The following is a 15,008-nucleotide window of genomic DNA, read 5'->3' as shown; positions in this document are numbered from 1 at the left end:
TTATTCTGTCGCTGATACAAGGCTATGCTTGCTTTTGAAGACAAGCAGAGTATAACTTCTGTCGTCTTCTCCTCTTCTCTCTCTCTTGCCAGTGCTCCTACTCTCTCAGCCTTTGCTCTGTTCCTAGTTAATGGGCTTGCATGTTTCTTCTCCTGACATCCCATGTCCTTTTTAGCTTCTCAAACCTTTCCCTCCATCTCGGCATTATGCTTTGTCTCTGCTACAAGAGTGAGCAGAGGCCTGAGAAATCAGGAGGTCTAAAAAGCATGCTACCTGACAAAGGAGAGTCCTGGAGGTATCAGCTCTGGTTACTATGTTTGGGTCTATCCTATGGACTTGTTATAAACTGGTGTACCTGTGGGGGGACTCAAATCCTAGGGGAAAAAAGGTATGGGAAAGTTCCTTAATGGCTACCAGTATCTATTTGATATCTTTTTGTTTCCTTCTCTGCCCTCACCATCTCTTGCTAATACAATGGAATAGACTACTCTTTCTCCCAGCGGCCTGCCATCCCCTTCTTTGTTTGTGTTAGTGTGAACATGACGATAGCTAGCCTTCAAGCTTTAAGTCCCCAGATGGGACACAGTACTATGTCATGTGGGTCAATATTGACTGTAACTTCAGTTATAAATGCTGTAGAATGACATTGTGCAAAACCATATGAAGCACAGACATTGTTCATTAGCCTCTGTTATTGGGACATTATTATATTTTAGGTGGCATTTGATAGATCTGGTTAAGTTGGGATGGAGAAAGTGAACAGGGAGACCCCTCCCCCCCAACAATACTAGAACTCAGAGAAACCCAGTGAAGTTAGTGGGAAATAAGATTCAAGAAGGACTAAAAGAAATATTATTTTACTCAGTGGATAATTAAAATTGTGGAATTCACTTCCAGTGGGTGTAACATGACCAGTAGTGTAGATGGTCCTAAAAGGATTCATGGAGGCTAGGTCCATCACTAGATGACTAAAGGGAACCTCCACACTCAGAGGCAGATAATGCCTTGGCCTGTTTGTTGGTCCTTCAGGGAAACTGGATAGCCAGTGTGAGAAACGAGATGCTGGCATAGGTGGACCTCTTGTCTGACAGGGTACTTCTTATGTTCTTCTATTCTCTTGGTATGAGAGTACATGTTAATATTTGAACAATTCTGTGTTTTAACATATTGTTATTGGTCCTGAGCCTTTGGAACAATGTGGGAGATACCTTTGTATTTTCTCATCAGAGAATTAAAATCCTAAAACCTTTATAAATCCAAATAGCACCCTGTTGTGGTCTCTACATTTAACTATAAAAGAACCATAAACAAATGCAAATCTTGTGAAAGTACTTAAGGTCTCTTTCATGATTATGGCATAGTATAATATGTTCAATACTATTCTTGATATGAAATGGACAGAAAAGTGCCCAAATCAAATACTTTTATCATTGCAAAGAGCTTGGAATGAGTGCACATTTGCTGACTCATAAACCGTTACACAGGTAGTTTAAAATAGGAATAATAAATTATTTTATTCATTTATTTGTCCAAATTAATTTGTACATTATATTGTAATCAAAAGCTCTCAGGTCAGCATACACTCACTTCTTAAAATACATAATCATTCAGAAATCAACAACAAAGAATACAAAGAAAAGAACAAGAAAACAATTTCCAAGCACTCTACCTCTGTGGATCCTTTCTCACCTTCATATCTGGTCAGGAGGAACCATGGACGAGCAGCCATGGAAGTGCTTTGTATCATGGAGGATTCTGTAAACTGTTCTAGAGGACACACAATCCAGGCTGGGTATTAGCCAGGGATTGTAGCTGCTTTTTGTGACCAGAGGATTTTGCAGGATGTGCCCTGTGCTTCCTTGCAGCTGGTTGTAGCAGGAGAAGGTTAGTAATGGCTTTCAAGAAAGCATGTGTGTCATTACTGATTTTGAAATTGAAGATCCTTTGATATATTCTTGAGAAATAACTACAGTTCTCTGAAACACCATTGAAAAACACAGTGTACAGCTATACATTTTTGAACGTGCGCTCTTTCTATGCACAAAGGGCTATTTTGAAGCAATATCATTCCTTTTCAAAAGCCCTATGTTACCAAGTGCTTTTGTCAGAGCCTGCTTCACATCTTTATTCCTGAGACTGTAGATCAGAGGGTTGAGCATGGGGATTATTACTATATAGAACACTGAGGCCCATTTGTCTTGTTCCATTGAGTAGCTGGAGCTGGGCCGAAAATACATGAAAAGTACTGTCCCATGGTATATCCCAACAACAGTCAGGTGAGAGGCACAGGTGGAAAAGGCTTTACGCCTACTTTCAGCAGAATGCATTCTCATGATTGTGTTCAAGATGTAAACATAGGAAACAAGAGTCATTCCAATGCTTCCTGCTTCAATATAACCAATAAAGATGAACATTACAATCTCATTGATAGAGGTGTCAGAGCAGGAGAGCTCTAGTAGAGGTGGCACATCACAGAAAAAATGATTGATGACATTAGAATCGCAGAATATTAGTTGGAATGTAGATGTGGTATGTACAATTGCATCCACTGTGCCTATAATGTATGCTGCAATCATTAGATGTCTGCAGACCTTCTTGGACATAATTACTGTATAAAGCAATGGATTGCAGATAGCCACATAGCGGTCATAGGCCATCACAGCTAGCAAAATGCCCTCCATATCTGCAAAGAAGCTAAATAAATATAGCTGTACAGCACAAGCATTGTATGAAATCTTTTTACTTTCAGCAAATAAATCAGCCAACATTTTGGGGGTAATGACTGAGGAGTAGCAAAGATCAATGAAAGATAAATTACCCAAGAAAAAATACATGGGGTTGTGAAGCTCTGATTCAGCACAGATTAACACAATCATTCCAAGATTACATATTACAGTGATAACGTAAACAAATAGGAACACCACAAAAAGAGGGAGCTGCATTTGTGGATGATCTGTGATTCCCAGAAGAATGAACTCATTTATAGCAGAGTGATTTTCTTTATCCATTACCATCCTCGAAGAATACTGGGTTCCCTGTTTTTGTTTCCTGGTAGAATTTTTTTCTGACGTTTCCTTGGCAAGGGTAGGAATAAAGAATTATGTTCTTTAGATTTCATCCACTGTAGCTTTTATGTGAGAAAATTTTTGAATAAGCAATACTTTTTATCATAAAACCCTATTGCATTAATATTATCTAGTAATACATGTACAACTATACTAAATATGTATAGTTACTACAAACATTGTATTGATTACAATTCAATGTTTGGATAGTACCTCCTGAAATATAATGGAGTGCGTTGAACACCCTGAAAGTAGTATTATTATTGTTAAATTTTAGACTACATAATATCTAATTTAAATTAATACCCCATATCATTATTATACATGGTTCAGTACAAACTGAGAAGGCTTGTGCAACATGTGTATCATGTAATTGTGAGATCATGCAATAATTCTCCATCAATATTGATCTTTTCACACATGTATGAGCTGCTTGGTTCCTGCCACACACTTTTTTGAGCTACAAATTCCAGAGCATCAAAAGGGTGAGCAATCAAGGGCTCATCTGCATGTGCAGGACTGCACATGACAACACAGCAACACAGTACAGCTGAGAACATTACATATGGCCAGTAGGAGTCCAAGATACTATGTTACAGAGGAAAACCAGCCTGGTTGCCATGTGTGTATGGGAATATTTCTGGACTGGGTCAGCTTTAATTCCTAAGAAGTATAAGCAGACAGTAGCCCAATGATCAAGTGACAATAAGTGAATCAGAAGTCAGATAAACAATATGTACCGATAATGGTAACTGGTAAACCATGGCTCATGGTGGTTCCAAAGAGAAGACCAAGGCAAACACAGTTGCAAAGAATGTTAGTAAGTTTTGAAATATGAAAGAAAATAATAGAGTTATGTTAGTGTGGATCCTACTACCACCCTACCACTCCACTAATGTAAAGTCCTACTTTAACAGAAGAGCTATCTAAGGATGGATTCATGTCATTGGCTCTGGAGTCACCCAAAGTCAAGAGATGCTACTGTCCAAATAAAAAATTGTTAGGATTTTGATCAAGATTGAAATCTTGATCAAAATCCTAACAATTTTTTATTTGGACAGTAGCATCTCTTGACTTTTACGGAATTCTAAGGATTGCAGATAGCCATAAGCTTCAAAGGAGCTGACTACAAAGTGCAGTTTAGCACAAGTGTTATATGAAATTCTTTTACTGTCAGGAAAGACAGCCAACATTTGCAGGGCAGCAGCTGCAGTGCAGCTGAGGTCAACAGAGGAAAAATTGCCCAGAAACAAAATACATGGGGTTGAGAATCTGGGAATCAGTGTAGATTAACACAATCACCCGAGATTCCATATTACATGATAGCATAAACCAGCACGAATATTTTGAAGTGTTTTATCAGTTTTTATTCATGATGAGTGCTGTATTCAGGACATTAGATGCCTGTGGAATTTCTGTTTGCCTTTTCCCTGACAGGAGTCGAAAAGAATCGCCCTTTGTTTTAATCATCTATGTTAGACATAAAGGATGTATATTGCTATGTGAAACTAATGACAAATGTAGCAGGATTTCCTAAGAATAAAATGTATTTGTTTAGAGAATTTTTATGCCACCTCTCCAGGGAACCTGACCAAGGCACCTGACAAAATAAAACATAATAAAAACATTAAACGGTATTTATTTATAGAACTTTTAAAGGCTGCAGCCAGTGAAAGAATAAGAAAAAATGGGCAGAAGGTTTGGTTCTGATAATTTAAGCTGTGCATTTTTAGTCTGAACAAATTTGCTGTATAAGCGAGCGATATAAGATCTTGATCCTAGGATGGATTATGTTTGTATTATTTTCTGCTGCAAGATCTTTGTGGAATTTGGTCTTAAGAAACGGTATCACTTTGGAATTGTGAACTGATATGGACTCAGCAGAGCCAGGAATAAAGCTGGCTTGTGATCCTAATGTAGCTATGCTTTTCAATAACAAATCTCACATAGAGAACAATAGTGTAGTCATTGCAAAAATATTATTTATGGTTGGAAAACATGCATGTCCAGCACTTAGTACACACCTATGTGGCAAACATTTTTTCTGAATTAGGAGTCTTACCTGGAATACAGACAGCGCTTCCTCCTGTGATTTCAGAGTTTGTAAGCAGAGGAAGAAATCTTAAACACCTCTTGCTATCTCCTAGGACATAATCCCTGGTGTACTTGAATACCCAGATCCTCGAAGTAATCAGCATTGTTTTGTGTATTAGCAATTAACTTTTCTGCTTTGTTTTTTAAAACAAAGGGTAATGCTTGCATGTAGCAGACATTAACTGGGTAATGCTTGCATCTAGCAGACATTAAGCACTTTCTATTTGCTAAAAGTTAGCTCAGTGTCCTTTCCACATATATGTCTCTATGGGTTTCATCAATGATGATATCCTGTGCATCAATCAATCCAGGTCAAAAACAAAAAAAATCTGTTGTGCAGGTCCTCTAGAATTTCATGCCAACTGTCTCTAGATGAGACATGATATGTTGGGAACTTGGGAGATGCTGTCACATGTGATGGATTCTGATTAGACATGGGCACAAACAGCATTACGAATGGAAAAAACCCATGAACAGCCCGTTTGTCTGTTCCAAACAAGCCGTTCATGAGGCTCCATTCTAAACGAACAAGTGGTCACTGCAAGCCTCATTTGTTGCCTTTGTCAGCCATTCATCAAGCCAGACAGTCTGGGGCCTTTCAATTAATTCCCCTGGCAATAGCAGGGACTGAACTCTGTCTGAACTCCTTCTGGCTTTCCTTCTGGCTTTAAACCTTCAAAGTACTTCCAGCAGAGAGTCCCATTTTTGCCACTGTGAAGAGAAAATGACAACAAAGGGGGAGACCCATGTGTCATGCCTTTCCCGGGGTGCAATCTCTCTGAAACTTGGAGGATCTTCGAAGGACAGTGAGGACTATGTCCCCTGCAAATTTGGTGGGCATTGGACATTGGGAAGGTCAGTTTGTGGGGTGTTTAAAGGGCCCTGCCCCTTGCACATGGCAGGAAAGGGCCCTTTAAACTATCAGCTGGCAGGCGGCAGGGGGGAATTCCCCCTGCCCCCTGCCAGCTAATAGTTTAAAGGGATCTTTAAGGGGCCAGGAATAACAAACAATGAACATGTTTGTGAACAGGGTCATGTTCGTTACTGTTTGTTGTTAGTTGTTAGTTGTTCGTGGATGGCAATGAGCAATGTACAGCTTGTTCTTTTTTCCCCCCGTTTGTGCCCATGTCTAATCCTGATTAAGACCTTGAAAATAGTTCTAGAGATGGCAGGAAGACTGATAAAATGAGGGCTGGCTACCAAAACACATGTCTTTTGAAGAAACTCCATCTGCTGTTCCCCAAGCCCTACTCACTCTTACTCCTTCTAAGTGCCTCACATACACCTCTTCCTACCCTTTGTATTCCCCACCTTCACCAAAGATTAATAGAAAATTATTTTTAGGCTGATATTGCAGCAGAAAAGTCTTAAATACTATTAGTCTATTAGATATTATTCTATTATGAAGACAGGGAATGAATGTTGAGAGAAAAGGATTTAGCAACTGCCAAACTATTACTCTGTGGATGTCCTATACAAAGATGAAAAAGGAAATCTGGGACATAAACAGTTGTATAAATGGAGTATTTGGGCAGGAGATTTAGTCATGGCTGGTGTACTCTATGAGGCAAGTTCATGCATCTGCAAAAAATGTATTCTTCCATTTACAGCTTAGGAGATAGCTTCCTACCTTGACACAGCTGATCTGGCCGCTTGGATTCATAATATGGTTACATGGAGCATTGTAATGCTGTCTACAAGGGTCTGCCCTTCAAGTCAACTTGGAAACTCCAGCTGGTACAGAATGCCACAGATTGTTTACTATTGGGTGCCAGATAAAACATGGATGCCACACTCATTCTGCAATCACTCCATTGGTTACCAATCAAGAAGAAATTTAGTCTTGTCTTTTGGTTTCTTCCAGTCTCTGACACTTAGCTGTGACAATCCATCTGAAATGTGTGTTGGTGAACCTTTTGTCCTATGTTGGCTGGATCCATTTGCATCTGTAAGCACTGAAGTGCCCTGTGCCTGGGAATGGATAACTCATCCTCTGACATTTTCCCCTGGTTCCTTACTGGCAGTGAGGCTCTTGTAACATGGATACAGTGTAAACCCAATTATTGAAATATAAATGTGATCTTATAGGGTAGAGGGTATTTCTCCACAAACATTATCCAGTATTCCTTACCATATTGTTTTTAAATTTGGATATTGAGTTGCATATTTCAGTTCTGCAGCATTTTCTCATTTAATAGTTCCTGAACCACCATCTTTTACTTCTACCTGTTCTTTGTGGGTTTTCTTGCCACCAATCTGATGGATAGTTGCCACTGAGATGGGTCCAAGGACAAGCTTTTCAAAATCATTGGTCACTTCATCTTTAAACTGATTGGACTGATTGTTCTACAGTGATAGGTATCAATTGTTGGAAGTAGCAGCATTGGGTGTACAAAGATGAAGAGAAGAAGACCCTACACTACAGGGGACAGCAAGGGTTAGTCAGATAGGAATGTGAGGGAGGACAGGGCCTCACTTTTCTGTTAAGTGTAATTTCCTTGTCTCCAAATGGGCTTTAGTGGGGGTAAGGAATATGGATTTGAAGAAAGGGATTTTATATACCACTTCTGTGCCTTTCAGTATTATATGCACTTTTTCTATGCTCAGGAGCCATTGTAGTATTTGTAATGCAACCTGCAAGAATATGACACTTGGAACAGAGGACCAAAAAGAAGAATGTATGTTAAATATGCCAAACTCTGTAAGAACTGAGAACTAAACAGTATATGCTTGCAACATGATGTAGAGATGCACCTGTAGAAATGTCACACAAATGTCATATTATTCTATATGATTCTAATAGGATTTAATACAAAAGAGCTCTTTGTAAGAACTGATTAATGTAGCAAACTAGGTCAGCCAGTTTTAGAAGCATCTCTCTCAAGGCTGGGAGAGAAACTGCAGAAGTGGGGGAACATTCTTTTCCACCCACAGATCTCAGCTCTCTGAAAGCCCCAAGGTTGCCAAGAGGAGACTTCAGGGTGCCGTCAAAAGTAACATTGGCAAAAAGGAGGGGGCAGAAGTAGGCCCACGAGAGGAGATGGGTAAGAGAAGGGGGAAGATGTTCTTCCGAGAGGAACAGGCCCAAGGACAGATAAGGAAATTGCAGTCTTGCAAATTCTCCATTTATGTGGCTGACCTAAGCTTGTTTCTTCCAATCAAACTAACCCTAGACACTTGTGTCAAGACAGGAGGTCCTCTTTCTATGCCAATGGGGGACCTCTGCATTCTGCGAGCCAATAAGATAACTAATATTATAATTAACTTGAAGGTATTAATTGCTTTGCACTTCTATTGTAGCTTTGATGAGCACTGGGCACGAGGGAACCCTTTACTTCCCGTGTAAAGGGAGCTCATCCATTGCTTAATTAAACAATCAGTTTTGCTTCAATTCAACAGGACTCCGAGAGTGTCTTTTTCATTGTGATTGGCTAAGAGGGACACCAAAAAGGCACCAAATTCAGTGCCTTTAACAGGGGTAATATCCTCCTTCTCTCTCCACACAGAACTCTCTCTCTCCTAGACTAGACAGCTAGACACTGTCTCTATCTCTCCTCTTTACTATCAACAATGTACTTCCTAAATAAACTCTTTTTCACCTTTAAAACCAGTACTGCATAGCCACCACTGTATTTTTGGCACTCAGCTAACATCAATGAAGGCTGCCTATTCTGGTTTGGAAAATTCCTGGAAATTTTGGGGATGGAGCCTGGGGAGGGTGGAGTTTGGAAAGGGCAAGGACCTTAGTGGAATATAATGCCATAGAGTCACCATCCAAAGCAGCCACTTTGTCCTGGGAAACTGGTCTCTGTCATCTGGAGATTAGTTGTAATTCTAGGAGATCTCCTGGCCCCACATTGAGGTTAGCAACCATAGTAACAATGCAGGTATTCAATAGGAATTGTAGAAGCACCAAGGCAGGTGAAGTCAGCAAGCAAGCCAAGTAGCACACACAAAATAGTCAACAAGACATGAAGTACATCAACAAGCAAAAGAAACAAATAGGCAGGTAGACTTGTGTCCCAGATAAAGGACAGTAAATCCCCCATCCACCCACATTTATGTCAAAAATCAGAATGAAATATTTTGGAAACAAATGAGCACACTTTAACACTAGTGAAGGGAGGGATGATGTTCCCATAACAGGCAGAGGAAATGTATCCCTGCTGGACATTGTGGCCCACACTATGATAATTTACAAAAAACAATTGCAATCAGTTTGGTGTTCGGCTTTAAAAAAACGTTTGGTTGTGCAAAAATGCTCATAGAAAGCTCTCTAGGGGTTGCTGGTTACAGGCTGGTAACTATAGGCAATGACCAAGAGTAAGAAGGATTGCATGGTATTGCAATGTTGCTTTATGTTTTTGCTCTCTTTTGTATTTCATCTTTCTAGCCTTATATCTTGCTAGGGGAATAAAAATTATTTCTTTTTGAGATTCTCTCTCTGTTTCATTTTTCCTTTCTAATTGGAGTGCTGTGCCAAATTAGGATCCAAGTATATGCCAGATTGGTCAGCCCTGAAATAATTACTAGGGGTGTGCAGAATGAAAAAAAAAACAAGTTGAAAAATACACCATGAAATCTCTGTTTCATTTTATTAAAGGGGCTTCCAGAATGGTGAAACAAATCTGGGAAACCAAGTTATAATGAACTCCCTCCCACTGAAAAGTTTGTGTGTTTGTTTTGGTTTTTATCATGCAGTGGAAGTATCAGGCAGGCAGGCACTGGGCCAGCAGCTTCTTGTTTTCCTTTATGACATTTTATCCTACAAATTGGGTCCCAAGGGGGACAGGGCCGTTACATTATACCACCTAATTATAATAAGGGGGAATGTTTGCATGAGTACATGTTTTGGGTTTTTTTGCCGTGCTACCCACGCAACAGCATTGTGTCCCTGTGAATTGGGTTCTTGCAAGGGCAGGAGAACTGACCACTTCCCTACATATCACCTTGGAAACATTTGTTTAATGAACTCCATTGAAGGGAAGGGGGGATGTGTTGGGGGAATGTGAAGGGAGAAATTGTTATCAGAAAAAGTCATAGGGAAAGGTACTGGACTGGTCTGGAATGGAGGTCTCGTGGTGGTAAGATGCAGGTTGGCCAGAAAGATTCACCATGGCACTGATCTGTCTCCTTTATCTCCATTAGGCCACTTGAATAGTTGATCACAGTCATCACTGTGAGGAGAAGTGATAAGAAAGAAAGAAAGAAAGAAAGAAAGAGATAGATAGATAGATAGATAGATAGATAGATAGATAGATAGATAGATAGATAGATAGATAGAAATGATCCTATGTTAATAAAGACGATAAGAGCTATTTGTGCATTTGAGATGATGGGGAAATCAAACAGCTGAAACACAGGTAGCACTATGGGGGGGGGCAGAGCCAGGTTGTGGTAACTTCTCCCAAGGTTGGGATCCTTATAGGCTTTGATGCCTCTCAGGGTCACATAAATGATGAACTGATTGTTTGAGTTCTACTCTTGGATTAAACCAAATTAAGATTTCTCCTTCTTCTGGCTATACTATGGGTCTCAGCTTCTCATGTAACATATTGATCCAATACCATGGTGGCTCATTATAGTTAATGAATAATTATTACTCTGTAATAATTGGATGTGAGCCAATCACCCAGTCGGTTTGTTTGAGAACCAGAAGACTTGAACACCTACCAAAAAGATTTGCAGTGGGTTATATTTTTGAAAACTGCACATGCATGAAAACCTTGCTGATTTGAACAGATTGGCAGCCCTTGATGTTATTAAGGATGATATAGACAAAAACTGAAGCATAGGATTTTTAAATGGAGCATTTATTTACAACCGATTAATGTCATTTTTGATTGATGTAACTGTCTGCAGCTACTTTCATGTGGCGAGTCATCATTTCCTCTGCAATTTCCCCCTGATGTGCCACTACATGGCTTTTTGAGGGCTTGAATTGTTGGGACATTGACTTTAAGAAAGCATATATGCCATTACTGATCTTAAAATAAAGGATACTTTGATGCATTTTTGAGAGGGTTCGCTGAAACATATTTTAGAAACATTATGTACATCTATACATTTTCCTCACATCCTCTTCTCATTTTTAGGTGCCAGTGGCTACTGTGAGGCAATATCATTCCTTTTCAAAAGCCCTATGTTACCAAGTGCCTTTGCCAGGGCTTGTTTCACATCTTTGTTCCTAAGACTGTAGATCAGAGGGTTGAGCATGGGGATTACTACTGTATAGATCACGGAGGCCCACTTGTCTTGTTCCATTGAGTAGCTGGAACTGGGTCGAAAATACATGAAAAGTATTGTCCCATGGAATATTCCAACAGCTGACAGGTGGGAGGCACAGGTAGAAAAGGCTTTAAACCTGCTTTCAGTAGAGTGCATTCTCAGGACTGTGATTACAATGTAAACATAGGAAACAAGAATCATTCCAATGCTGCCTGCTTCAATGTAGCCAACAAAGACAAACGTCACAATCTCATTGATATAGGTGTCAGAGCAGGAGAGTTCTAGCAGAGGTGGCACATCACAAAAAAAATGATTGATGACATTAGAATTGCAGAATGTTAGTTGGAATGTACAGGAGGTGTGTACAATTGCATCCACTGTGCCTATAAAGTATGCTACAGCTATCAGGTGTTTGCAGACCTTCTTGGATATCACAACTGTATACAGTAATGGATTGCAGATAGCCACATAGCGGTCATAGGCCATCACGGCTAGTAAAATACATTCTACATCTGCAAAGAACCCAAATAAATATAGCTGCAGAGCACAGGCATTGAATGAAATCATTTTACTGTCATTTGAAAGGTTAGCCAACATTTTGGGGGTAATGACTGAAGAGTAGCAAAGGTCAACAAAGGACAAATTACCTAAGAAAAAATACATAGGATTCTGAAGCGTGGGTTCAGCACATATCAGCAAAATCATCCCAAGATTCCATATTATGGTAATGATATAAATAAAGAGGAACAGTACAAAAAGAGGTAGCTGCATTTCAGGTTTATCTGTGAATCCCAGAAGAATGAACTCAGTTATACCAGAGTTATTTCCTTTATGCATATCACTCATGATGAATACTGGGTTCACAGTTTAAACTGCTTGTCAAATTTCTCACTGATTCTTCTCTGTAAAGTAATGAATGGAGAATTATGTTCTTTAGAGTTTCATCCAGTGTGGCTTTTATGTGAGAAAAATTCTGAAAAACAAAGGTCATTTACATCACAAAACTCCACTCTGCTAGAGTCACCCTACAGTACTTTAAGAACAGTTAAGTGAAAATATAATGTATTACAATACATATTATCTGCATACTATTTCTTTCTTGAAAAAATTGGGGGTCATTGGGATTGTTCTGAAAGTAATATTATTATTGCAGTTAAATTTTAGAATATATAATATCTAATTTGAAATTATATTAAAGTAGACCTTCCAGCAGTATTGTATGTGATTCAATACCAGAAGGGGGAAGCTAGATGTACCATCTTGTTATCATTGTTGAAAAAGGAAAGCAACCCTCCATTAAGTCTGATCTTCTCTTAACATATGAACTGTATGATTTCTGCAACGTGCTTGTGAGCTCTGGATTAGAGATGGGCATGAACGGCTATACGAACAAAAAAAAGCCACGAACAGCCCAATCTGCTGTTCGTGAACAAGCTGTTCGTGAGGCCCCATTCTAAATGAACAGGTGGTCATTGCAAGCCTTGCTGTTCATTGCTATTCCTCAAGCCAGACAGTCTTGCACCTGCAATCAATTCCCTTGGCAACTTAGGCAGGGATTGTATGAACTCTGCCTGAACTCCTGCTGTTGCCCTGGAAACCCGAATCTAAGCCCAATTATCTTGAGAGGCAGGTCTTCCTTTCAAGTGTGGAGCTCCAAATTTGTTACAAGAAAGCAACAGCCATGGGGGGGGGGCTCCCAGCTCTGGCTAGTCTTTGCAGACAGTGGAGAGGGAGAGAGACAGCTGCTGTTGGTATTTTAATAGAGAGACAGGGAGAGTGCATTGGAGCTTGAATTTTCTTTGTGTGTGGTGGGATAGGGATCTACCCCTTCAGGTTCCAGGGCTGCTGCCAGGCTCTGGGGCCAAGCTATTATTTTCTATTGGTACCTTTCCTACTGCCTGCTCAGGTAAGGTTTCTGGGAGTGGTGCAGTAGGGATCTTGACTTGGATGATGGCTGGAGGAGAGCCTGCTGGCCCCCACGAACAGCCAACCGTGAACATGTTTGTGAACAGGGCCATGTTTGTGGTTGTTCATGAGTCCCTGTTCGTGGATGGCAATGAACATCATGTTCTTTTTTTTCTGTTCATGCCCATCTCTACTCTGGATTAGGAGCAACATAGTTTTAATGGTAAAGAAATCCCAGATGCTCCAGCTTCTGCTTCCAGCTTCTGCTTTCAAAAGCAGTACAAAGTAGAATTACAGAAGAGAATGAAAGGGCAATGTGTATCAGAGGTGTGCACATAAAAAATTATTTTAATTTAATTTCAGTATTTCAGAAACAGCATGATTACCATTATACTGAAACTTCAGTGATATTAACACAGTTTTGGGAATCCATTTCTGGTAATGGAGTGTGTGTGCCAGGAATGTTGCTTATTGGTTCATTTGCCCTGTTTCTGGAGGCCAGGTTTACTACCACTACTTTCTATGGGCAGTATATCTGACATCTAGAGATTGTTACCCTTTTCATTGGATGGTAAAGCAGGCTTCCAGACTCATATGCTAGGTGTACCCCTATTGATACCAATGGAAGCTGACATAAACTGAAAACAGTGTGTGTGTGTGTGTGTGTGTGTGTGTGTGTGTGTGACCATCCATACTTTACAGTACTCTCCTAACCAAGCAATTTCCTGGTCACCCATGCTACCTCCCATTTTTGTCAAAGAGCAGCAAAAACTAAGACAGCAAATCAGAAACATTGGGCAGAGGGTTGCTAACGAACAGTGCAATCCTAAGCAAGGCTGCAGCTTCCCACCAAGCCTGTTTACGTCAATAGATTTAGAATTTATTTACTTACTTACTTTTCAATTTCAATTCCGCCCTCCCTGAACTGGCAGGCTCAGGGTGGATTACACTCTGCAAAACAACACACTAAAAACTTAGGATGTAATATAACTCTCTTTAGGATTGAAATGTGAATGTTTTTCATTTGCCACTTTCCCTATGCATTTCAAATCCAAACCATTTCCCCCTCCTCTTGAATGGCCAAAGTATGTTTGGTGCATCAGACTGGGAAACAGTGAAGGCACCAGTGGTGATTCAGAAAGTAGCAGAAAAATCATGGGTAGAAGCAGTGACTGGGGTTGCCATCAAAATGGAGTTTAACCCATAGCATTTTCCTAGAAGCTGTTGTTATTGTAGTTGTTAAGCTTGCTCCTGGTCTGCTACCCACCTGCTCATAGACCTCAAGCTATCTGCCTAGCTGAACATATTCCTTGTGGTGCTCCTGCTACCCCCCAAATCTTGTACTTTTATCCTCCTACACATGCATAGATGGATGGTTAACAATTTAGTTTAATTGAATAGTTGAGTCTGGAAAATGTTTGCTAAACCATATCCCACTCTTATGCATTTCACAGAAGTAAATAGGGACATGGTTATGAATCTTTATGGGTAGTGCCCAGGTAATCAAGGGTGTCTGGCTTCCAATGACAACATTTGTATTGCATGGAGGAACATTATGATTTAAAAGCAATTTTTAATTTAAAACTATTATAGCAGCAACTTCTTTTAAAAGAATGACTGCCTTAAAAAGATGTGGTTAAATCAACACATTTCTTCGGTTCTATCATGGAGCTGGAGGTGGCATACGGAGGGTCCTGGAATGCTGTCCCTGGACTG

General features: G+C 39.9%; 2 protein-coding genes across 2 annotated transcripts; both read right to left on the bottom strand.

Annotated features, from left to right (window-relative positions):
• Nucleotides 1–2,048: 2,048 nt before the first annotated feature.
• LOC129323864 (olfactory receptor 1019-like) lies at nt 2,049–3,014 on the bottom strand. The gene has a single exon (XM_054970635.1). It carries the CDS (start codon nt 3,012–3,014, stop codon nt 2,049–2,051), a length of 966 nt encoding a protein of 321 aa, XP_054826610.1.
• Nucleotides 3,015–11,264: 8,250 nt separating this feature from the next.
• Nucleotides 11,265–12,224, bottom strand: LOC129324149 (olfactory receptor 1019-like). The gene has a single exon (XM_054971180.1). The coding sequence runs from the start codon at nt 12,222–12,224 to the stop codon at nt 11,265–11,267; it is 960 nt and encodes a 319-aa protein (XP_054827155.1).
• Nucleotides 12,225–15,008: the final 2,784 nt, after the last annotated feature.

Source organism: Eublepharis macularius, chromosome 2, assembly GCF_028583425.1.
Source record: "Eublepharis macularius isolate TG4126 chromosome 2, MPM_Emac_v1.0, whole genome shotgun sequence".
NCBI classification, from domain to species: Eukaryota; Metazoa; Chordata; class Lepidosauria; order Squamata; family Eublepharidae; genus Eublepharis; species Eublepharis macularius.
Note: the sequence above shows the minus strand (reverse complement) of the source record. Positions and strands in the feature narration are given on the sequence as shown.

Excerpts from the sequence above, each read along its gene's own strand:
- LOC129323864 (XM_054970635.1), bottom strand. The coding sequence starts at position 3,014 with ATGGTAATGGATAAAGAAAATCACTCTGCTATAAATGAGTTCATTCTT.
- LOC129324149 (XM_054971180.1), bottom strand. The coding sequence starts at position 12,224 with ATGCATAAAGGAAATAACTCTGGTATAACTGAGTTCATTCTTCTGGGA.